Raw genomic sequence first — 25,119 nt, 5'->3', positions numbered from 1 at the left:
TGAGTATTTGAAGGGCTTCAACATTTTACTTCCTGCCCCCATCTATTCCAATAGCCATCCCTTTTGCCTGGAATAATAATAACTGGTTTATACAATGCCTTAAAGTTTTCAAAGCATTTTATATGTAAGTACTCTTGAGCCTCACAAAAATCTCGAGGTAGATATGATGGCAATGTACAGATGAGGAAATTGGTTTGTTCATTTGGCCCACAAATATCTATGAAGTATCTGTGATTTGCTATCCTAGTTACTGGGGATGCAAAAGCCAAAATGAAATAGATCTTGAAACTTACACTTTGTTAGAGGAAAAAAAAGTATAAAAATAAGTGAATGTAAAGTATATACAAATTGTGTGTGTGTGTGTGTGTGTGTGTGTGTGTGTGTGTATGTGTGTGTGTTTAGAAATGAGTGGGTTATTAGTAGCTGAAATATAAGGGAGGTCTATGTTATACATAGATCTTTCTGATTATATTTCCAGTACTCTTTCCTTTGTACCTTATTATAGTTCCTTTGGAATGAAATTTTTTCAATTCCACATTTCTGATTTGTTACCTTGTTTCAAGACTTTGTAAACTTCTATGATGTAACTACTTTTCTCTTGCACTGTCCTCAAACTATCTTGAATTTATAATTTCATCTTTATATCTACAACATTTAGCATGGTGCTTTGCATTAAGATGCTCATTATATGCTTCCTTGAATTATTGTTGAATTCGTTTAGATATTTCACTTACTATTGAAAGATTTCAATTCTCTTATTATTTTTACTTGGAAATTATAGAGGAGATTCACAATTCAGCTAGGGGTTTGGACTAGACAGAAATAGGAATGTTATGAAATGGGGTAGATTTTTGAGGAATGGTATATTTTAACAGACTGATTTTAAGATACCTATTCAGTTAGAATTATCTAACTGGCAGTTGGTTATTATGGACCTGAAATGAGAAATGCTAACATATGCTAATATATTTAAGGAATTCTCATGTGCTGAATCAAAACACTGTAATGTTTAATATTTTTTAGATATCAATTGAACCTCTTTGCAAGAATGTGCTTGGATCGTCAATATCTAGCCATAAACCAGATTTCTAACCAGCTTTCAGTAGATTTGATATTACGCTGTATGTCAGATGAAAGCCTGCCATATGATCTGCGAGCCTCTTTTTGTCGCCTTATGCTTCACATGCATGTAGACAGAGATCCTCAAGAATCAGTAGTACCTGTTCGCTATGCAAGACTTTGGACAGAAATACCTACCAAGATTACAATACATGAGTAAGTCTAATAAACTTCACCAAATCTTCAGTACCTGTAACTGATGAAAATTTCATGAATAAATTATTTTTTTTTCTGATTCATATTATTAACCTTACATATTCAAACATGTCACTTTTTTTTTGGTCAAGATCACTATAATTTTTTGAATTTATATGTTTTATTTTTACATCACCTATTTTTGAATAAATCCATTCTCCCTTCCCTTTCCCAGAGAGCAATCTTATATTAAAGTATAAAATCATGACAAAAAAGGCAGTATAGCAAACCTGAGCAGCTTGTCAAAAAAGTCTCGTAGTTTAAAGCATTCTATGCCCACAGGCTCCCGCCTCTGCAAAAAAGCAAGGATAGGGGTCTTTTTATATCTCTTTTGGGGGCTAAGCTTGATTGTTAAAATTTTGTATCATTCTATTTTGATTGTTTTGTTGTTCTTCCAATTTACACTATTTAGTCATTATATATATTGTTCTTCTAATTCTATTTTACTTTGAAGCAGATCATATTAGTCTTCCCATATTTTTTAGTATTCATAGTTTCCTACAGCATAGTAATATTTTATTATATTTATATAGTACAACTTACTTAACTGAACCTTTGTTTTGGTTCTAGCTCTTTGCTACTACACAGAATACTACTGTTACTATTTCAATTTATATCAGACATTTCTTTTTATCACTGATTTCCTTTGGAAGTATAAGTGGAATAATAGGGTCAAAAAGTATATATAGATAATTCTGTCATCTTTGGTAAAGATTGCTTTTCAGAAACACGTTATTAAAGTTGGTGGTAAAAAGCAAAGAAAATGGAAGATACTTTCTAGAAAATAAATAGAAAAATTCAGTCTTATTTAAAATGGAAACTACACAAAATTAATTTTCCACACTTTTACTTTAATCTGAAACAACAAAGCTGAGTGCATATTTGTGTACTTTAAAATCTGTCTATAATCAATGTTTGAGACAATTTAATTTTAATTCCCTTTGTCGATCTTTGCAGATATGATTCTATTACAGACTCTTCAAGAAATGATATGAAGAGAAAATTTGCACTGACAATGGAGTTTGTTGAAGAATATTTGAAAGAGGTTGTAAACCAACCATTTCCTTTTGGGGATAAAGAGAAAAACAAGCTTACATTTGAGGTACTTTATACTTCATCACATTAAAAAAGAAATCAATACATGTCCTTTTGGAGAGAGGGTGGTTAGGTGAGAGAATTAAAAAGGTGATGTAAATGATTTGAGGCTTTCATTTGTTTTTGATTAAATTCATATTCATACCAACTATTTATTTCTTTTGTTTTTGATTCCATTCTTGTATCTTGCCAGCTTATGGTCATCATAATAATTTTATGATTCACCTTCATTAGACATTCTTTGCAGTAATGTACAAAGGTATTTTTATATACAGATCATTGTAATTTAACAATTTTCTATATAGCTGTAGCAATAGCTTCTTTTCCTTTTCATAGTGAATTAAAATTTATTTATGCTTTGCCATATTATGACAACATTGGGGAAAAGTCAAAGAAGTTCTTAGCTCATTGGATCTTTGTTCCATCGTGTTTTATCTGCTTGATAACAGAGTAGCACAGGAAGTAACATTTTCTGATCAAAAGCAATAGGCTGCATTTCTTTTAAGTGAAAGTTCTTGAGTTCTGTTTATTTCATTGACATAGTAATTTATTAAAAGACTGGCCTAAATGGGTTAATGCACCTCAAAAATGGAAATAATTATTTTAAAATTTATCTAATCAACCTGAACTTGCCTCACAAATTCTTAACTATTTTCTTACTTTTACAGTAAATTGACTTCATTCTGACAAATCCACATTTGGGGGTATCTATATTTTAGCTTTAGTATGGAATATTTTATACTAGTCCTTAAAGAATGAGAATTATTTAAAAAATAATGAATATGAATATGAATATATATATATAGTATTTCCATGTTCATCACATTCATTCTCAGTTTCTTTTTTCTCCCCTTTTTAAAGGTGGTGCATCTGGCTCGAAATCTTATTTATTTTGGATTTTATAGTTTCAGTGAATTGCTAAGACTAACAAGAACACTTCTGGCTATTCTGGATATTGTACAGGGACCCATGTCATCGTATTTTGAAAGATTAAGCAAATTTCAAGATGGAGGTGAGAAATTTGGAGAAAAAAATAAGCATGATAAAAAAATTTCTTTGATGATTGTTAGTGGTTTTTCTTGCTAGTTATTTGGATATGAGTGATTAAATCCTTTTAGGTGGGAATAAGTGGGAAAAATCATATTTTGTGGATATGAATGTAATACTTTATAATTTAAAACTACTTTTCTCACAATACTCTTATGAAGTGATTATCATGAATTTTATTATTAGCATTTTATAGATGGTACTGAAGCTCAGAATTGTTAAATGAAATGTCTGAGGTCTGGGCAAGAAAGTGGTAGAGCCAGGACTCAAATCCAGTTTGGACTCAGTAATCACTTCCCAACTCTCAGAATCCTCTAATTCTGTCCTACTAAAGTTTTGCCTAGATGTGTGAATGGTTGGCTGAAACTATGGGAGAGTACTGTTAGAGAACCTCTAGTCTCTGAAGACACTAGAAAATGAACTCTAGGTGTACTACCTGTTACTCAGCTACTAATTAGGGTTCAAATAGTCCTGATATTTAAAGAACCAGTTGCAGGCCCTCTCTATTTGCTTACTGGTAATAGAATGGACACATTTCTGTTAGAGATACCAGATATGTAAATATTATTTAAACATATTCATTACAATCACTTTCCATAACATTCAGTGACAGTCCCACAAAGTATTGTCTTGTGTATCTCTTCTTCCTTTCTTAGCTCCTTGAAAGGGACATCTTACCTTGATTGCCTTAATTTTTTTTTTTTTTACCATCTACTTTCTTATTAACCAATCCCTTTCAATTTGACTTCTAAACACATCACTGAACAGTTTCCTACCAGGTTGCCAAGTGATTTTTTAAACTGCTAAATTTAATGGGCCCTTTCCAGTACTTTTACTTGAATGACTTCTAAGATTGTTCTTCCTCCTCTTCCTTGGCTGGTTGCTTCTTCTCAATCTCATTTCCTAGCTCATTATACATCACCTGCCCATTAATTGTGGAAGTTCCCCGAGGCTATTTAATAGGCTCTCCAGTCATTGGCTCCCTTTGTTCCCACTCTGAGATCATGCTCTGCTTATCTTTTGGAATGTTCCCTACTATTTACCATTCTCATAAATGCCTGGATTTTCATGTTATTTACTGCCATACTTTCTTGATGTTCATACACACATACAAATTTGCTCCTAGTGTCCACTTCTAGAACTTTTATTGATCATCCAGTCTTCTCACGCCTTAATAGATCTGTCTAGTCTCTTGGTTTCAAATTTCCTAAGTTTGGTCCACTAAACCTCCTTGCTGACATTTGTTATTCTTTTGTGTCTGACTAGCTTTTTTTTTCTTTAGCAAACCAGGACTTTAATTAGCCTTTTCACAAACTTTCCATATACTAATTCTATTGCAGCACAGTAGGGATAGAGCTTTTAGAGAAAAATTCTTTCTCCTTTCCTTGATGAAATGACAGGTCAGATGCAGTGGGTTGGATGAAAAGGCATGACTAGAAGGAAAGGCCTGCAGTTCCTGGGGCTCTGCTTTGTTTCAATCTCAAAGGTGGCAACTTTAAATAGGATGTGCACAGACAGTATTCAAGAGGTTTTATGGCCAATGCAGTTGGTTTAAATGTCAGTAATTAGTGTTTGTTGCAATAGAAGATGAATAGCTCAGGAAACTGGCAATTAGAGCAGTTTTTTTTTTCTTCTCTTCTGGGTCATTGGTTAATATTCAGCCCATACCCCATGAGGATGGGTGGAGGTTGCCATCATCTGACTGGTTGGTGGTCTCAGTCTAATTCCTTGTGTATGACTGTTCACCATCACAGTTATTACTAATTGGCAGTCTCCATAGAAGCTACCGGGCTCCGAGCCTGATCTATTGTTTATTCCCTAGAGGTGGTCCATTCAGAAAACTGTTGAAGCACAATAATAGAGGAACACAGGGAACGAATACTGCCTCTGCCTATTCTATAAGAAAATAGAAGATGCTAATCTGTGCAAATATGAAGCTAGCCCCTCTGATTGACTCTAATTCTCATTTGGGAGTAAAAATATTGTTTTTCCAAATAAGTGTGCTTACTCACAGCATGCTATGTTGTTGAATCAATTTGCTTTTCCCAATATCTATGATTTGCTCTGGTAATATTTAAAATGCACAGATTTCTTTCATTGTAATTGATTGAATAGTTTGTGTATGTCAAACAGTGTATCTTTTTGTCACTGATAAAATTGAATGTAAATGAAGATACCAGTAGAATGCATTGTTTTGACTATATGATGCTTTGAAAACATCCCTTTTGTAAAAATCATAAATAGCAAGATTTTGTACAACTCTGAAGAATTTGTAATAATGATAACATTCCCTCAGGGAGAGGTTACTTTAGAATATTACTGTAGCAGGAGTGGGTCTATTTTCTGACTTCGGAAAAAAAGATACAAAAAAGAGAAGACAGTAAATTCTCTCTACATAAGTCGTTATAAATTATAATCTATTTTAAACCTAGATTTCAGAATCTAAGTTCCCTCATGCTAAATGGACAATATTTCTTCCCAGTTCTCATGCCAAAGTTTAATTGATGTTTGAACTTTATTTTTGTCAGAGTAGAATACTTGTAACAAATTGAAAATATTAATGTTTTGGCTTTTAAAAAATTTTATGCAGTCATGCTGATTACTCTCTGCTTGTTTCACATATGGATTATGCTTGAATATTAAATTCTAACATGGGAAGTCATAACACTTGCTTTCTGAGAATTAAAAAGAGGGGAAAACTTCATCATTTATAACTCTTGCCTTCATTCTTGGCAAAGGCAGCAACTATATCTAAGAGATGAGGCCATTTCTGGGATTCTGGATTCTGAGCTGGCTATATTTTGGCCTACCTATTTAGTCCTTTTTCTTCCCTTTTCGCCCCCTACACATGCCTTCTACCCCAGTCCAAACAGTTTAGCTGCTATTTTCAAATCTTTGCATCTTTATTCATTCTATTCCTTTCAGAATGCCTTCCTCTTTTTCTTTCTACCTCTAAAAATAGGCAGCTAGGCAATGGAAAGGGTGCAGGACTCCAGAACCTGGAGTTCAAATTCTGCCTCACATACTCTAGCTTTATTTATCCAGGACAGGTCACTAATCCTCTTTGTGACTCAGTTTTCTCATCTGTAACATGCAGCTAATAATAGCACTGGATTGTGAGGATCAAATGAGTTAATAATATATATAAAGTACTTTGTAAACTTTGACGAATACAATGTATTTTTCCAATGTATATATCCATATGCCTATGTATAATTAATGTATATGTCCATTAAGATTTACTTAAATGCTACCTCTCCATAAGTCTTCTTAAATCACATCAACTAGAAGTAGACTTTCTTTTCTATCCTTTCTAGGACTTAAAATGACTTTTATGGCTTTTATTTACATCTTATTACATCTTATATAATGTTGGATTATATAAACCTCTTGAGGGTTGGCTCTCTGATACATAATAACTTGTTCCTTCACAGAACTCAATTGTTATCTTGCAGTCATTCAAAAAAGCTCTTCATTGAATAAATTACCTTTTCACTCTCATTGTTCAACTTGCTGCTTGAAAAAGTAAAAGTGGGACGGGACCTCTAATTATTCCCCCCCATTTTCAGAATTAACAAGCTAAACAATTAGACTGAAGAGTCATCGTAGCTGAGAAATACTGTTGCTGACTTTAAGAATCTTTTGGTCCCAGATATCTGATGCCAATACTGAAAAAGAAATTAGCTTCTCCTTTCCCTAAAGAAGCTACACTCTGTCTCCTCTTTGTTCTGAGAGGCAGAGGCCATTATCTCTATAATGGTTCCCTTTCATCTTATTAAAAATGGAGAAACTCAAGTTATCAAAGAAAACTATGACCATAGCAGGGGATCAGAAGAAAATTGATTTTGTTGTTGTTCATGTTTTAGGCTCTTCATAACTCTGGCTATACTTTTGACGATTTTTGTGATTCTTTACTCAGGTTCTATAATGAAATGTGTTTTTTCATAGACATTGACTTTTTCCTAAGTTTCTTATTTATCATAGATGATTACTAATTAAGTATCCAGTCACTTTAAGCACATAAAATGGATTATTTATTTTTTGAGTTTTTTTCCAGAGTTGATGGTTTACTAATAGATCAATAATATAATTTAAAGGCATGTAGCAGGTGGGTGAATGGACTAGAATCTGGGAAGAAATTGGTTTTGAGGCTTAAAAAAAGTTTGCATTCTTTAAAGCCCACAAGTCAGACAGTTGACTTTGCTCAATTTTTGTACTCAAAATTGGACTAATTTTTTGTATTGAAAAAAATCAAGTTTTTCAAACTACTTTTTAGTATGTATACAGATAGATATAAAACATCTCACTTTAAAGATGAAAGAAAAACCAAAGGTTTATCTGTGTACTGTCATGAAGAAGGTTGTTTTTAAATATGAAAGGTTAGATGATTACTAGAATATGATGAAATTATATCCTGAAGAAGCTATCTATGGAGTAAAAAAGCATTAGTGATGGTAGTTAACAACTTTCCTAATATTTCTTCTGGGTGTCTGTGGATGAGGGAAGAGATATGATCCAGGGCTTTGATAAGTATTTTTGTCTTTCTTTCTTCCTCTCTTTTTTACTGTTTTGTTTCTAAGATTACAAAAATTTCCAGATTATTCTTTTTTGAGGTTTCTTGCAACAAAATAAAAGTAAGAATTTATTGATCTCACTTTAAAGTGCATGCAAGATTTCTCATCTGTAGCATCTTGCCCCCATCTTTAATTTTAAAAAATAAAAAACAAAAAACAAACCTCCAAATTTCTCCTAACATATGGGATATTCAAACAAAATGAAATCCCTCAATAGTTGAAGGAGTGTATATGTATCTCATTCTACACCTTAAATTGATAATGTCTATATAGTGGATAGTCTGTGTTCATCACTGGGATGGAACCATAAGTGATTAGTGTATAAATCATAGTTATTACAGCTTTCACAACTGTTTTTAGTTTTGAGTTATTGTATAAATTGTTCTCCTGGCTTTGCTCATTGTATTCTTCATCAGTTTATAAGTTCTCAGAATTGTTCCTTGTTTTAACACTGATGTTATTGTATAGTTCTGGTTCTGCTTACTTCACTCTTCTCACTTCACAGATATTTTTCTGCCTTTTGAAATCACCTATAATCTTTATGATGTAGTGTTAGCTTGTTTGCTATATTGTTCAGGTGTTTTGGTTCTTCCTAACTTATATATCAGGATCATATCTATATCACAGAGGGAATTTGGTAGGATCTGCTTTTGGATATTTTTATTAATAATTTATGTAATATTGGAATTATTCACTGAGTGTTTAATAGAATTAATTTCGCTCAATTCTTCTGGTCCTGGAGCTTTTCTCTGTTTTGGAGATTTATGGTTTGTTCAATTTCTTTCTCTGCGGTTAAGTTGTACTACAGTTCCATTAATTTGAGCATTTTATTTTTTGCAAATATTTGTTTTTTTTAAGTTGTTAGTTTTATGGTCATAAATCTGGGGAAAAGTTTTTACTTCTCTTTGAAGAGATGATATCAATAATTCTCCTTTAAAGATTGGCCTAGATCTCTGGCCTACGTATATCATATACTTTAGGATATTTAGCCATTTCTTTGTGATTATAAAACATTTTTTGAAGAGTAATGTCTTTCCTTTGATTGCCCATCTTTTCTTTTGGTCTTTATACTTTTTCCTTTCAATTGAGAATATTATGGCATTAATGGTACTGTTTAGCAGAGGAGTAGCTTGAAATCAAATGCAAAATCATTCATTTAAAGTACATTCTGTACATTTTATGACAAATTTTGCAGGAACACTGTAAAAATATAATCTTCCTATTAAAAAAAGACTATAAAAAACTCACAAGACTTATAAAAAGTTTATGTTCCTTACAAAGTGTTAAACAATAAAGAATTTCCATAAAACATATTTTTAGGTACTAGTCCTTGATCTTTCATAAGTGACATTTTGTATAAAAAATTAAGCAATGTAAAATTGTTCAAAATTAGGAGTATGAAATAATGAACCATAAAGAAGGTTTAACTCCTGTGTACGGTGACTCCATCAAGGAAAACAAAAGATTATGAAAAACTGATGACAGGTTTATAGAACCTTAACTATAGGGCTAATAATTGCTAGCATTTATAAAATGCTAAAAGTTTTGTGAAATGGTTTATATCAATTCCGTCAAACTCAAAAAAAAAAAAAAAATCTGAACCCAATGGGCTGCATATTGATTCAAAAACCAACAAATATTGCGTGTTTATTTTGTTAAATATTTCCCAAGTACATTTTAATCTTATTTGGGCTGAACTGGGAGTTTTGTGGTAGAGTTTGACATTGCTGTTTTACATGTTAATTTAATTTGATCTTCACCAAAACTCTGTGAGGTCATTATTATTACCCTCATTTTACAGATGAGAAAGGCAGTGTCTGAAGCAGGACTTGAACTAAAGTTTCCTTGATTCATTTTACCACCACACTATCTGGCTAAGAGCTACATTGAAAAGGCTTGGCCACACAGAGTACACAGTTCTATTGTGTTTGATTATGAAGCATACTTGCATTTATATATTTACAGAAGTAGTAGAAATACAGTATCCTTTAGATATAGATGAGAAAAAAGGATGAGATTGTTAGTCAAGATTCAAATTCACATCTCCTTACTTTAAAACTAGTGCTCATTCATTACACCATTATGACATTATATTAATGGTACTGTCTTTTTAAAAATTAGATTTTATTTCCCAGAATCTGGGAATAATGTTTAAAAAAAATTGTCTCTGGGATAATTAATGAACATCTTGCATGAAATTAGGATTCTGCACAAATTTTCTCAACGTGTCTATATGAGGATGAGTAGCTATTTATTCTTTTCTTTTGGATTTGTGGGTTCAAAGTACTTTGGTCTAAAGGGGAAAAAAAAGAACCCAGGCAAGCTTCGGTAGCTTCAGACTGTGCTTGTGTTCCTAGATGGCCTTGAAGATGTCTGTATGACTCACAGTCTATCATTCTCAGACCAGAGAAGTAAAGAGACAGAGATAAGAAAAGGAGAGGCAGGAACCTTGGGCTAAAGCAGTGAGTCCTGATTAATTCTACTCTCCCATGACTTAAGCCAGCAGCAAGCAGCCAGTCAATTCCTTTAATTTAACTTGTCTGCTGTAGTAGACAAAATATGTTCTGCCTAGAGAAGCTTAGTCAGACCATGCAGTTGCTATTTCAAAGCATAAACAATAATGTATGTGTGGTAATCATGGGGAAAAATATTAAATATTTTTTGGGGGTGGGGACAATTTTATTTCCTCTTCAAAAAAAATCCTGTTTTTATTGATGTCTTTTGATTTCATATAATATTTTCAAGAATGTCTTTCTTAAAGAAATCCCCTCTACCAAGGACTTCAAGGAGAAAAAAGTAGAGTGGTAAAACACAGCAACCTTGTTTGTTCATATACATAACATTTCACACTCAAAGTCTTCAAACTCTGGCTAAGATGGGAGGAAGAAAGAGCATTTTTGAAACTCTTTTCAGCTTAATACATGGCTACTGAATAAAAACCAAAATGTCAGTGGTAGAAGCAAGATTGTAATTCAAATGTTTTGCTTCTTGAAACACTAAATTAGTTGTTCAATATTGTTGCTTCTCCCTGCACATGATTTGTAAATAGCTGTGAAGGGAAAACAGGGAACTGCTAAATTTAATAGGTGATTATATTTCAGTGCTTTAAACACCAGGAAATGGTAGTATAGCAAATTAATTTCAAGAAAGCAGCATAATGTAACGGGAAGCGTTAGAATGGATTCAAGAGGCCTAAGTTTTAGCTCAGGATTTGTCACTAATTAGTTATAAGACCTTAGACAGGTCACAATCTCTTTGGGTTTTAGTTATCTTATCTTTGAAATGAGGGTGTTAGTAAAAATCTTTTAAATTTAAAAACTTCTAAGATTTTAATTTGTAATCATCTGGGGGCATATAATTAGATCTGATTCACTAGGAGCAAATCTTGTTTTGGAATTTGATATTTGGCATTTACTCAGATTCTACTTGGGATTATTTCAGACATTATTTACTTTAATTTTAGCTCTGTTTATATCTACTTCTCCATTAACTTTGCATGCTAAGAAACCCTTTTGTAGGGGAAATAGTTATTTGCTAGGAGGGAAAACGTTTCTATGGAAGGTTTGAAAGGGGAAACACTGTTTATTCTAAAAGGTGCTATTTCCAGCAAGTCATATATTGATGTGGAAGGATGTGTATGTGCTTGTGTGTATATGGAGGAGAAAGGGAAGGGGAGACAGAGAGAGGGAGAAAGTGGAGAGAAAGGAGGAGAGAGAGGAAAAGAGAAAGAGGGAGGAGAGGGAAGAAGGGAAGAAGAGAGAGAGAGGAGAGGAGGAAGAGTGTAAGTGAGTGGGGATAGAAAAGGTGCTTCAAAGATTAGTATAATCCCTTCCCTTTACCATTGAGGTAACTGCAGCCCAAAGGTAAGTGAACTGCTTACTTAGTTAGCAAAGTCAGAGTAGGAGAGCAGATCTGGGATTTAAATTTAAGTGTTTTGATAACATGATGCAGCAGAAAGCATCTTAAGATTTGAAGTCTAGGATGATGAAATATAATTTTAGCTCTGACACTTTGTATGGAATTTATTATTTCTGGGCTGCAGTTAGCTCATTTGTAAAGTGAAGGGATTGAACCAGGAAACCTGAGCTTTCTTGGTTGTTGTTGTTCAGTCATTTTCTCTTGGCAACCCATTTGAGTTTTTGGTTTTTTTTTTTTTGGGGGGGGGCAAAGATACTGGAGTAGTTTGCCATTTCCTTCTCCAGATCATTTTACAGATGAGGAAACTAAGGCAGACAAGATTAAATGAATTGCCCAAGGTCACACAGCTAGCTGGTGTTTGAGGCCAGATTTGAATGCAGGTCTTCCTAACTCCAGAGCCAGTATTCTATCCACTGTGCCAGGACAACTTCCTTCTGTGTCGTGCTATCAAAACACTTGAGTTTAAATCTCAGATCTGCTAACATTGTGATTTTGCTATGTAAGCAATTTATTTACTTCTGGGCTGTAGTTATCTCATTGGTAAATCAAGGAGATTGAACTAATGATCTCTGAGATTCCTTGTAGCTCTAAAACTATCATCTTAGGATTCCCAGTGAAGTGCAAAGTATATGAAAATCCTTCCTATTCCCCCCATCCCCAGGTTCCTTGGCAAATTTATTTAAATTCTCTGAGCCTTAGGTATTTTTTTCTCCTGTAAAATGAGATGTTTGGACTAGATGATCTTAAAAGTCCCTTATGACTCTGACCTTAGATGACTCCTATCAGTCAAAAAGTATTTATTGTATACTATGTGTTCCTATACTAAGAGCTGGGAATATAAGAATGAAGTGACTCCTAGTCTTAGAGAACTCACATTCTGATGTGGGAGATAAATACATATGGAAAATATCTACATCATTAAAAAGTATATACACCAAGTACTTGCAAAGTTAAGTTTACATAGTAAATACAAAATAGTCTGGGAGAGAGGAAGGATAATAACCGTGGGAATCTGGAAAGGCTTCATGCAGGAGGTGGTACTTAATCTAGACCTTAAATATAATAATGTAAATATATAGATAATATAGATCTTAAAGGAAGAGTCTCAAGTGAAGGTGTGAGCAGAGTACATTTCAGGTACAGGGGATGGCCAGTCCAAAAACAAAGAGCCAAGAAAATATACAAAGGAAACGGGTCTTTTTGGCTGGGCTGAAGTGCATTTGATGGGGCAGGGTGGAGGTTCTGGGGCAGGGGAGGGGAAGGTAGAAATACGGTCCAATGAAGCTGAAAAGGCTGGGTGGCAACAGTGTGTAGGATAGACAGGAGTGGTGAGAAACTTGAAGTGAAATCAATTAGAAGGCTATTGCCAATAATCTAAAGGCCTGAGCAAAAGTGGTATGAATATGCAGAAAGGATTAAAATGTGAGATTTGCTGTGAAGGTAGAAAATACAAGATTTGCCAACTGATTGGTATTTGGGTTGAGAGAGTAAGAAGAGTCAAGGATAAAGCTGAGATTTTGAGCCCGAGACACTGGACAAATGGAGAGGAGTCTGGACAGAAATAGGGCAAGTTTGGAAGAGGTAAGGGTTAAAGGTTTTTCCCTATAGTTCACTACAGTTATACAAAGGAAAATGACAGTTGCCAAAGATCTTGCACAAAGATCTCTCCTAAATATCAAATTAAACAAAATTTAAAAATCCTAAGATCATAGAAAGAATCTAATAAAGCTATAGAAAATTTACTTTTAAACTGGATGAACTAGAAGCTAGACTATTTTTAAAAATACAGCTAAATTTACTTTTTACAAAAGTAGAGCTGATACTGCTTTAAAATTTTTTTTATTGTAAATATAATTACTATTAACAAAAATGATAAAACACACCTGCTAAATAAGGATTGAAACATTACATATAGCCTTTTGGATTTCACAGTATAGAAGCAAGTAAATTAACAACAAATATTTAAAAAATATTCTTGTCCTTTCTAAAGTCTATTTTTAGTTCTGGTACTTTGGGTTCATCTTTCCTTCCCATTGAAATAATTAACTAATCAAAACACATAAATCATTCTTGATTCTGGTCAAGTTAAAGTTTACAACATCAAGCTCAATGCCAGACAGTTGGTAGATGATAAAATTTTTGTTCATAGTAAGCCATAAAATAGTGCATCTGTGAAGAGAATATCTACACAAATGGTATCAAAATCAAACCTGCAGGCAATATACTGACTTAGAAAAAGACAAATTTATACTATCTAAATTGTATTTTTATGTATTTCGTTAAACATTTCCCAATTTTAATTAGGTTTGGATCAAAGGTTTGTGGCTGAAGATTGAAATTTCTTGATCTACACTAATGGAAGTACAAGAGATTGATTTTTCTAAACTTTTTATGGGAAAGGCTAATTAAGACTAAGAAAACAGATAACCACTTGTTCAGTAATGGAAGGCAATTTTATACAACTTTTTTTTTTAAAAAAACATCTTTACCTTCTCTTTATCTTCGTTTTTGGGATTTTAATAAAAAATTTACAACATTTTCATTTTCCAATATATCCCTTGCTCCTTTTCCAATGATGGAGTTAGCCTTTATAACATTAAAAAGAGGGAAAAAAACCAAGCCGGTGTAATTTTGCAACCTGTTGTCCCACACCTTTGCAAAGAAAGGAGGGAAGTATATTTTCTCAATTCTTTTTGAGGTCAAACTTACTTTTCTTTTTTTTCCCCCCAAACTTGCTTTTCTTATAAAACTCTGGAATACTTCTTTTTTAGGATTTTTTTTTCATTTAATTACCATAGTTTTTGTGTACATTTTTCCCCCTTTCAACTTTACTTCCCTCCACATCAGTTCAGTAAAGTATTCACATTTCTCCAATTCTTCATTATTCATTATCTTATTTAATAGGTAACAACTCATCATATTCATTATCATGGCTATTTTGTTCCTAGTTCTTAGCTACATGAGATTTTTCTTTGTTTAGACCACACAGTATAATCTTAGTCAAGGGATATGGATATTTTAGTCAAAAAAAAATTTTTTTTTTAGTATAATACATTATTTTCTAAAGTGCTTGGATCAATTCACATCTCTATTAGCTTTACTGACATGGGCAATTTCCCTATTTGTTATCTTTGCTAATTTACTGGATATAAGATAAAATAATGCTTTGATTTACATTTGTCTCATTAGGGGACTGAAGCAACTTTTCATATAGTTAATAGTATGTACATAGTAGTTCATTTGAAATAATTTTTATATTCTTTGACCACTGATCTTACACATTTGATAATTATAACATATGTTGGTTAACATACTTATACAAGCTATTTTATGTAAATATTATTTTCCTAATCAATGCTCTCTTCTCCCGAGTCATACAAATGCTTTTAAATTAATATAAATGAAATTATTTTATCTTTCAGAGTCACTAGCATATATTAAAGTATATTTCCTTTAATAATCAACTGTGAGACATACTTTTGATCTCATCTTTTTTTACTTGGGTGTCCTTTTACATTTAAGTTTTCATATCCATTTTTGAACTTATTGTATTACATAATGTAAGTTACTGGTCTAGAACTAATTTCTGCACAACTGCCTTTCAATTTTCCCAGCAGATCTTGTCAAACAGCTCCCTGCAAGTTTCTCAAATAATTTATGGTCTCAAATTTATTCAATACCGAGTTATTCAGTTGGGTTTCTGATTATATAGTCTATTTCATGGATCTACTACTGCTTTATAATATAAAGTCTGGATGTGCTACTCACCCTTCATTTCCTTATTTCTTCTAGATTCTACATTTTTTTGTTCTTCCAAATGAATTTTGTTATTTATTATTCTTTATTTTTTCAGTATTTTGTAATTTGTCTTTAAATCTGGGGACTGTGTTGTTTTATGAATTTTCTACTAATTCTGAATTCAACTTCTGTATATAAAAATCCTAATGGATTTCTTTTTATGACACAATCATGAAATTTTGGGTCTCTTTAATTCTAAAATTTTTCTCATGCTCACAGATTTAGAACTAGAAAGGAACCCTAATATCACATAGTACAAACCCTTCCTTTTACAACTAAGGAAATGTAGGCCCAGAGAGGTTAAGGAACTTGACAAAATATTATATGGGTATTAAATTAAGTAGTAGTAGATCTTAATCCTAGTCTTCCTATATCAAATCTATTTATTGTTTATGTTTGTAGTATACAAAACTGTTGTAGTGTTCTCTGTTCTACAGTCATTACCTTTTTAATCCTCCTACCTGCCGTTTTCCTCCTATATTTATGTGAGCAAAACATCCCCATAAATTTAAACATCCCCATAAAATTAAATTAGCAGTAAATACGCAAAATATTTCTTATGATTATATAGTCCGCTGTTTGTATATGTAACTAATGTTTGCAACTGGGTATTTGGCTTTTTCATCTGAGTTTTTCAAGGCTACTTTTTGCTATACAACTAAAAAGAAATATTAAGTAAGGAAAATCAATATGAATGGAAAAGAACCAATCAATGATAGACTATTAAGCTTGTGATTCACATGATTATTTATATTTTTGGGGTTGTAATACTCTATTTTTTCAGCAACTCTTATAATAATTATATAGTGTTTTACTATTTACAAATTTCTATTGTATATGATCATAATAGCATCATGACAATGTACGGGTATATACAGGAAGCTCAAAAGTTTAGGGAAGTCTTGAGCTTGAATAGTTTAAAACTGCACTGAGAAGTTTTGGAACATCCTAGATTATCTTCATAATAATATAACCCATGAGAAAATTCAGAAATTCTATCTCAGTGCTCCTTTTATTATACCATGTTGGGTTTTTTTTTTAATCACCAACAGCCAAGACCTTCTTACTAGAATAATGAACATTTTAAATTTACTGATAAGATTATTTGAGTTCAGGTCTCTGGGTTTTATTTAATCTCTTAGGGATAGGATCTATTTTTTGGAAAATGGTTGTGTGGGATAATTTTCTATAGAATACAACTATGATTAAGTAATTATATTCCACATAATTCTAAATAAGACACAGATTTTGATAAAGGATTTGAAAGAATCAAAAGTAACAATAAAGGGCCTGTTATGTGTTAGCGATGAAAATTACCTCTCTAGGTATATAAGTATATCAAATCAAAACTCAAGACAAATTTATGGGTTGGACACCAAGGGCCCATAAACCCTGTCAACAGCACTGGAAATACTCCCCCCTTCTAAAACAGAGGATCCGAATCTTCTTTGTATCAAGGACCCCTTTGGCAGGCTGTCAAGCCTGTGGACTCCAACACATTATTGTTTTCAAAAGCATAAAATACATAGAAATAAAATACAAAGAAAGTCAATTATATTGAAATACATTTATCAAAATATTTTTAAAACACAGAAGATCACAGACACCAGATTAAGAACCCCTATTCTAAAAGAAAGATTTTCAACATAATTGTCAAAGAGGCCATGGGATTTGGCCTTGGCAGAGAAGTAACTAAGCTAAGTAACTAAAAAAGTAACTAAACTTTCCCCACCCCAATGCAGATATATACCCCCAATGAGTTTTACAATACTGCTTTATGTTTTCTTAAATGGCATAAAGACCATGATTCTCTATAACAGGGGAGATGTTCTACACCTTGTAGGCCTGAAACATGTTTCTCTACCAAACTGGACAGTTAAAGCAACTAATCCTAGCCTACAACACTTCCTCCTCCCCCTCTCCCTAGACTGTACTACTGCTCATTGGGGTTGGGGTTGGCATCTGGGTATTTGGTAAGGTCAAATGTCAGTACCTTGCTGATAACACAGTCCCCTTGTTCAGGATAGACACCAATCAGACTCTCAGCTTTTGTATAAAATTCTTCTTTCAGTGAAATGACAATGGCTTGAAAGTTGCAAGTTGACTGTTCTTTTATGTAGTTGGCAACTTTGCCAATGTTGGTGTTATCTAAAGCTGCATCAATTTCGTCTAGAACAAAGAAGGGGGCTGGTTTGTAGCTGTGGATGGCAAAGAGCAAAGCAAGGGCTGCTACAGTCTTTTCCCCACCAGAGAGATTGTCCATGGGCCGGAACCGCTTGCCAGGGGCCACACAATTGTAGTTAATCCCATCCAAATAGGGCTCCTCTGGGTTCTCAGGACCCAAGAAAGCCTGAGCACTGCTGTTACGGGACAGGGCTTTGTAGATCTCGTCAATGTTGGTGGCCACGGACTCAAAACAGGCATTGAAGCGATCAAAGCGTTCCTTTTTAATCTGCTCAAAGGCATGTTTAGCTTTCTTGGCCCGCTTTCGAGCTGCCTCAAATTCATCTGATGTCTCCTGGAACTTGTCACGCACACTCTCCAGTTTCTCCATAGCCTTCATGTTGGGAGCTGCAATGCGCTGCAGTACACTCTGCTGTTCCGTCAGCTTTTGCTGCAGCGTGTTCATTTCCTGCTTAATTTCCTCTTCAGCCTGAGCATCTTTCAGGTCCTCACAGAGGTCACTATAGTCAATTTCAATAAGGGCTTCGCGGGCATAAATGTTGGATGTTCGTTGTGAGCCACTCCCAGACTCTTCCCCCTGGGAACTCCCTTCTTCTTGACTGATGTCATCCATGGTTCCCTTGGCTAGGGGCAGCTTGATATCTTGCATTTTGCAAGCCTGCAGCAAGTTATGCCGGTCACTCCGCTTCTGTTCTAACTTTGTCTCTATAGCTGTTACCTCTTTTTGCAGGTGGGTCATTTCTTTGTTAGCTCCACCCAACTTTTTACGGATTTCCTCCATCTCATGGTTCTTGTCATTCACCTCAGATTTCTTTGCCAGATGCTGGTTCTTGAGGTCCTGCAGCTGGGCCATAGTTTCATCAATTATTTTCATGTGTCTCTGCTCCTCTTTTTTGAGCTTTTCAATTTCATTCTCATCCTTTTTCACAGTCTGCTCCCACATGTGAACCTTGTCTTGGTCCTCTTTCAGCTGATTCTTTTCAAAATCTAGCTGGATACCCAGGCGAGTCTTCTGGTTCTCAAATTCAAGCCGTTTCTTGGCTATTTCATTCTGCCGCTTCACTTTCTCTTCCTCAAATTCACGAATATTGCGAACTCCAATCTCTCGGCAGAACTCTTCAAAAACCTCATCCTCTACCTGGTTCATCTTCTCCTTCAGGTCTTTCATCTCTCGTTCACGGCCCTGAATGATCCTCTTGATGTCATTGATACGAGGCCCAAAATTAGCCAGCTCACTCTCCAGCTTGGACTTTTCCTGTAGGTTGAGTGCAAGGTGGCGGGTCTTTGTCTGTTCCAGGTCACTCTGGGAGTACTTGAGCCTCATCTGCAAGCCATGAGCCTGGGACTGCACTTGCCTCAGCTCAGCCTCCTTCCGCTTGGCCTTCATCTGTTCCTTTAGCTCCTCTGTCAGGCGCTCTTTCTTCTCTTTCAGTTTGTCAACTGCTTTCTCATCCCAGCGGCGGGCCTTGGCTTTGAGGTCACTTGCTCCCCCAGAGATGACACCAGACTTCTGGAAAAGTGTCCCATCTAGTGCTACTGTCTTATGTCTCTGATGGCCACCAAAGGCAATTCGCCTGGCATCTTCAACATTGTCACATACTAGAGCATTGCCACAGGCATACTGGAGGGCTTTCTTGATGTGTGGTGGCTCATAGCGAATTACATCAATCACCAGCTTGGCCCCCTTCAGTTCCCGTAGCTTTTCATCAGTTGGTTTCACTTCTAGGTAGTCAAGTGGTAAAAATGTCTCGGGCTCCCCTCGCTGTTCCTTGATATACTGGATACAGTCCCGGCCAGTCTTTTCAGAATCCACTATGATGGCATCCATATTTTTGCCCAACACTTTAGTCACGGCAATCTGGTACTTCTTCTGTGTTGGCTGGCACAGATCAATGAGACGGCCATAAACAGAACCAGGATAGAGGCGTTTGATGCTCTCCATTATCTCTGCCTTGCGTTGCTGCCGGCTGCTTTCTTGCCGGTCTATGCGGGCATCTCCAAGTTGCTCCATCACCTGATTCAGTTCCTTGTTGATTTCATCAATGCGCTGTTTAGCGAGTTTAACTTCTTCTGTTAGCTCGCCCTCTAGTTTCTTCTGTTCCTCCAGAGACTGCTTGCTAGTGGTAATGTATTCTTCCAGCTTCTCAATTCGCTTCTGATTCTCTTCAATTTCCCGAAGTTTCTGTTTGATCTTGGCCTCTGTCTCAACTTTTTTTCGTTCTTCTAAGTCCAGCCGGTCTTGATCAGCCTTCTGGTCCCTATTGAACTTCTCTAGCTCCTGGGCCAGGGTGGCTGCTCTTTTGCTGGCTTCTTCCTTCAGTCTGTGGTACTTTTTTACTTGATTCTCCTCCAGAGTCAGATCCCGTCCTTGACTCTGACTCTCTTCTTCCATGCGATCCTCAAATTCTTGCCTAGCCTTCTCCACTGACACCATTTCCTTTTCTAGTTCATCCATATCACCCTTTCGCTTCTTGTACTGTTTCTGGGCATTCTGCAGAGACTTCTTGGCAGCTTCCAACTTCTTGATCTTATGTGAAGTATTTTCTTTGGCCTTGATGTATTGAGGCCGCTTTTGATTAAGCTCTGAGTCTTTCTCTTTTATCTCCTTCTCAATCTGCTGCTGCTCACGCATCATTTTGCCCAGTTCTTTCTTTTTATCCTTTAGCTCTTCTTCCACCTTGTCCATGCGCTTCTTTTCCTTGTCAATCTCCTTGTTCTTGGAAGTGAGTTCCTTATTCAATTTCTCAATCTCCATCTCATTGTGATACAGTTTGAAGAGCTGCAGCTGCACTTGCGCACGAACAACTTCATCTTTCAGCCTCTGGTAGCGGTCGGCTTCCTCCTTCTCTTGCTTGGCTTCCTTGCGCTCGGCAGCGATGTTCTTCTTTCGGTGGTAATTGAACTGGGTATCTTCCTCAGCCTTTACCATTTCCTTCTTCCGTTTATCATACTCCTGGGCCAGTTCCCCCGAGCGGCTGATCTCCTCAAACAAGGCTGTCCGCTCCTTGGGGTTCTTCATAGCAATAGACTCCACAGCGCCCTGGAACACTAGGAAGTTCCGAGCTTTGATGAGGATGCCCAGTTTCTCCAGCTCTTGGCTGTATTCGAGCAGCTGGACCACCTTGTTGTTGATTTTGTACTCGGAGGAGCCCCCCACAATTATCCGGGCAAAGACGCGTTCATCCCCATTGTTCTCAGAATACACCATGCTGACCGCTGCCCGGTTGGCGGCTGGTTTGCCCACGGGAGCCCCGTGGATCAGGTCCCGCAAAGTCTTTACCCGCAAATTGCTGGTCTTTTCTCCCAGCACGAAACTGATAGCGTCCATAAGATTCGACTTCCCGGAGCCGTTAGGCCCGATGATGGCTGTAAACCTCTGAAAGGGCCCGATGATCTGCTTACCCTTGTAGGACTTGAAATTTTCGATTTCGATCAGTTTTAGAAAACCCATGGCGATGCAAGGGGAGGCAGTGCGGGGCTGCAACGGTGGAGACTGCAGGGGCAGGGGGAGGCGGGAGCACGGCAAAGAGGGTCCCGGAGCAAACACAAACGCCCGGATCTCGGGCTCGAGTCAAGTCTCGCGAGATGAGCCGTGCGCGGGGTCGGTCGGGTGGGTGCGCGCGCGCGCGCGCGCGACTTTGCCGGAAAAGGCAGACGCGACTCCAATTAAGTCCCCCCAGATTCCCGTACTCGCCTGCTTCCAGTGAGCGCTGACGAGCAGGAGGAAGCCAGTTCTCTCCGTATCTCTTGCTCTTAGTCGCTCTGGCGCGCTTGTGTGTCCGTAATCTCGGAAAGGATCGGGGAGACAAACCCTCCCGCTCCCGGAAGCCTCAGAATTTGTCCGCCTCCTGCGCCTGCGCTGATGCACTTAGTGAAGCTGAAGGTCTATCCGCGCCCGCCTAATATGCCTATTGCGCATGTGCAGACTGCGCGAGGAAAGGGGAAAGGGCAGGGAGGCGGGCGTGGTTTATTCGCCCCTCCCTACTCTCCTCCCAGCCTCTGGCTTCTTTCTGTTCCTGCTTCCTTTCACTGCCTCTCTGTGCCTGTTTGTCAGCCTGGAGCTCCCTTTTCCCCCTTCTCCTGCTTCTCATCTTTCCTGATAATCTCTTTATCTTTTTGGCTCGTTTTGCCTCATTCTTTCTTGCTTGCGCTTGCTCTCCTTTCTGCTCCTTCTCTCCTCTGCAGAGACTCTCTTCCCCCCTCTGCCTTTTTGCGCGCTTTTTCTTCCTTCCTCTTCCCCTTCCTCCCCTCTCCCGGCCGCCTCCCCAGATAGCCAGAGACGGATTTTCTCCTGCTGTCTCCTCTCCGTCCCTGTTTGTATGTTAATGTCTAATGTCTGTGTGTTTGTGTCTCTTGAGTTTGAGCTTCATCCTCGCGCCCTTCCCCCTGTTCTTCTGTGAAGCCACCAGGTGCAGGGAACATTTGAAAGATTTCACTGACAGTGACGTATTTTATGGGCGGATTTTTCCCGCGGAATGTTTCTGCTTTGCTTCCAGCCCCTTTGCTCCCCAAACTCTTCAATTGTGGTTTAGCCCCCTGGGACCCATCTTATGTCTCAGGACTGTCAAAATGATCCATCAAGCATGTTTACATATTCTTTGAAATGTTTGTTTAGAGCTCCACCCTTCTGCATATACAGTGTTTCTCTAAATCTATAGTTGAATGGATTTATTTTCAAGTTTTAACTCTTAACTGTTGTTCTCCAAGTTTTCAGAGTTTTGAAATCTATGATAATTAGAGCCTGGGAGAAACCATCAAAATTCACTTAATTCTAGCAAATTATTTTCATTCTCTTTGCTTTTCCATCTTTTGGATATTTCTAGTCTTTTTTTATTGCTTTGAATAGAGTATTTTAAATTGTACATATTAGAAAAATTTGGAATAGAAGGTTTTATAAGAATGAATGTTGCATGTATTTTCTTTGCATGTATTTTCAAAATAAAAACTCATTTAAAATTTAAAAAAGAGAACTTCATTACATTTTGCACTATTTCCGTTTTCCTCTTGGTTTAATATAATATATATTATATAATTAAGTATATTTAGTTATATGTAAATACATGTAATTATATAATTAATTATATGTAATATAAGCAAAGGATAATTCACCAAATCAAGGATTCATATCTTTGTCCAGAGTCCAGCTCCTTGAGAACATAATTAATTTAAGATTACAACAAAGAAAAGATGGTAATCATTTATTTGAGCCAAATTTGCTTATCTCCCAAACTCAAAAGTAGAGAAGTACATGTGGATTGTAGAAAGTGGCACTCAAAGATGGGGTTTTTTATCATTTTACCAAAACATACCTATGTGGAATCATACACAGGAAAAGAAATAGATGGGCAGTCAGCCCTCATTGAATATTATCATTTGTCACTAATTTGTTCCATAATTGATTTTTTTTGTGAGTTTTGAATAATAATTTTCAATTTAAATAGTATATTTTTCTTGAACCAAGAGTCACTGAAACAGTCAATAATTAGTATAACTTTTGTTTTTCATAAAGAGAAAGCAAAATAGGTTCTTTGCCTGATGATAGGATCAAGAATCATAGTTTTCCATTAATTTTGGACTGTGAGTAAAGCTTATTTTATTTCATGAGTTCTTCATTCGAATGTCATCAGAGCTATATATACATACATACATACATACATATATATATACACAGCCTTAATGTTCTATTTAAAATGATTCTTTAAAAAATGAATATTTTCTAATAAAATGTTTACATGGACTTTTGGGTTATATTGGAATATCTGTTTTTGCCAGCACCTCTTTGTACGTACACACACACACATACACACACACACATACATTTCTATAGGGTGTGTATGTGTGTGTGTATACACACATAAAAATATTATATTGCTGTTTTACTTGATGATATTTAATATCCTCTTTGTCATACATCTAACTGTGTATTTACCTGATGGATATTATAGCTCTTTCTTTGTATACTATGCATGCTTGCTTATGTGCTTTTTTTTTCTTCTAGGAAACAATGTTATGCGAACTATCCATGGTGTTGGAGAGATGATGACTCAAATGGTACTCAGTAGGGGATCTATTTTTCCCATGTCTGTACCTGATGTACAGCCTAGCACCCACCCAATCAAGCAAGCAAGTACTATTGACAATGAAGACATAACTGTTATGGACACAAAATTAAAAATAATTGAAATTTTACAGGTAAAGAATTTGATAAAAACAGTGTACAAATACTTAACACAACAGGTTTGTAAAATAGACAGGAAAACTTGTTAATTATAAAATTCTATGCATAGAGATTATGAGAATTGTTCTCATTACCATTTCCCCTTTCTTCCCCACAAAATACTCTAACCTTGCCACGTGCTATATGTAAGCTCACATAAATAATTTACATATATATATTTTAGATTATTTTGTTGTGAATATTGTGTCTCATAATGTTAGTAACTTTTATTACATATTATATCAGTTCCTTTTTATTAAAGATATGACACAACTTAATTTTTTTTTCAAAACTTATTTGATGGGAAGGAGAGTAATGATGACTCAGAGTCTATATTGATTTAAGTCTGACAGAATTTGATTTTATTTATTGACATAGATAATGAAAAACTGGGATGGGTAACTTGTTATGGGCAAGAACTCTGAACTTGAAACAAAGGATTCTTACGAGATATTAAGTCAGTGGAATTGATAAAAGAGACAATAGTTATTTAATTTAGCATAGTTCAGTATGATTGATTTAATCCTACAAGGAGATTTTATGGGCCAGAACTTGAAACAAGGTATTACGTGGAGACAATGGTTAAATCTAGTTTATCATTGATTTAATCCTACAACAAATAGTGGTTTTTTCCTAGTGATATAATGATATAGTGATATCAGCTAGAAGCTCTTAGGGCCAGAAAAGACAAGTGCACTAGAAGCTCTCGGAGGCTGAGACAGATTCATTCCATCATCAGCCTTTGTGGTGGCTGGAGGCTGAAGCACTTGGATTCGGGGAGATTCAGAAGCCAGAGGAGGCAGGTGGGAGCTTAAGCTCTCAGAACCAAAGGGAGAAATTCAATCCAGTCTTCCTAGTGGCTGGCCTGCACTCCTTCACTTCCCCAACTAAGACCAAGGCCAGACTGAAAGGCTCTCCAGAAAGCTGCCCAGCCCTAGGAAGGAGATAATAAAAGATCTGGACTATAAGAAA

General features: G+C 35.9%; 2 protein-coding genes across 2 annotated transcripts in view; one reads left to right on the top strand and one right to left on the bottom strand.

Annotated features, from left to right (window-relative positions):
* The window catches only part of ITPR2 (inositol 1,4,5-trisphosphate receptor type 2), a 503,649-nt gene that overhangs the window by 201,520 nt on the left and 277,010 nt on the right, over positions 1 to 25,119 (top strand). The window contains exons 19-22 of the mRNA XM_031938487.1: positions 1,024 to 1,275; positions 2,272 to 2,416; positions 3,271 to 3,421; positions 23,929 to 24,122. Coding sequence (XP_031794347.1) covers positions 1,024 to 1,275; positions 2,272 to 2,416; positions 3,271 to 3,421; positions 23,929 to 24,122 — 742 coding nt within the window. The remainder of the gene's footprint in view (positions 1 to 1,023; positions 1,276 to 2,271; positions 2,417 to 3,270; positions 3,422 to 23,928; positions 24,123 to 25,119) is intronic.
* Positions 14,273 to 21,808, bottom strand: SMC1A (structural maintenance of chromosomes 1A). The gene has a single exon (XM_003771395.4). It carries the CDS (start codon positions 21,379 to 21,381, stop codon positions 17,680 to 17,682), a length of 3,702 nt encoding a protein of 1,233 aa, XP_003771443.1. The 5' UTR covers positions 21,382 to 21,808; the 3' UTR covers positions 14,273 to 17,679.

Source organism: Sarcophilus harrisii, chromosome 5 (assembly GCF_902635505.1).
Source record: "Sarcophilus harrisii chromosome 5, mSarHar1.11, whole genome shotgun sequence".
In the NCBI taxonomy this organism is placed as follows: Eukaryota; Metazoa; Chordata; class Mammalia; order Dasyuromorphia; family Dasyuridae; genus Sarcophilus; species Sarcophilus harrisii.
Note: the sequence above shows the minus strand (reverse complement) of the source record. Positions and strands in the feature narration are given on the sequence as shown.

Excerpts from the sequence above, each read along its gene's own strand:
- SMC1A (XM_003771395.4), bottom strand. The coding sequence starts at position 21,381 with ATGGGTTTTCTAAAACTGATCGAAATCGAAAATTTCAAGTCCTACAAG.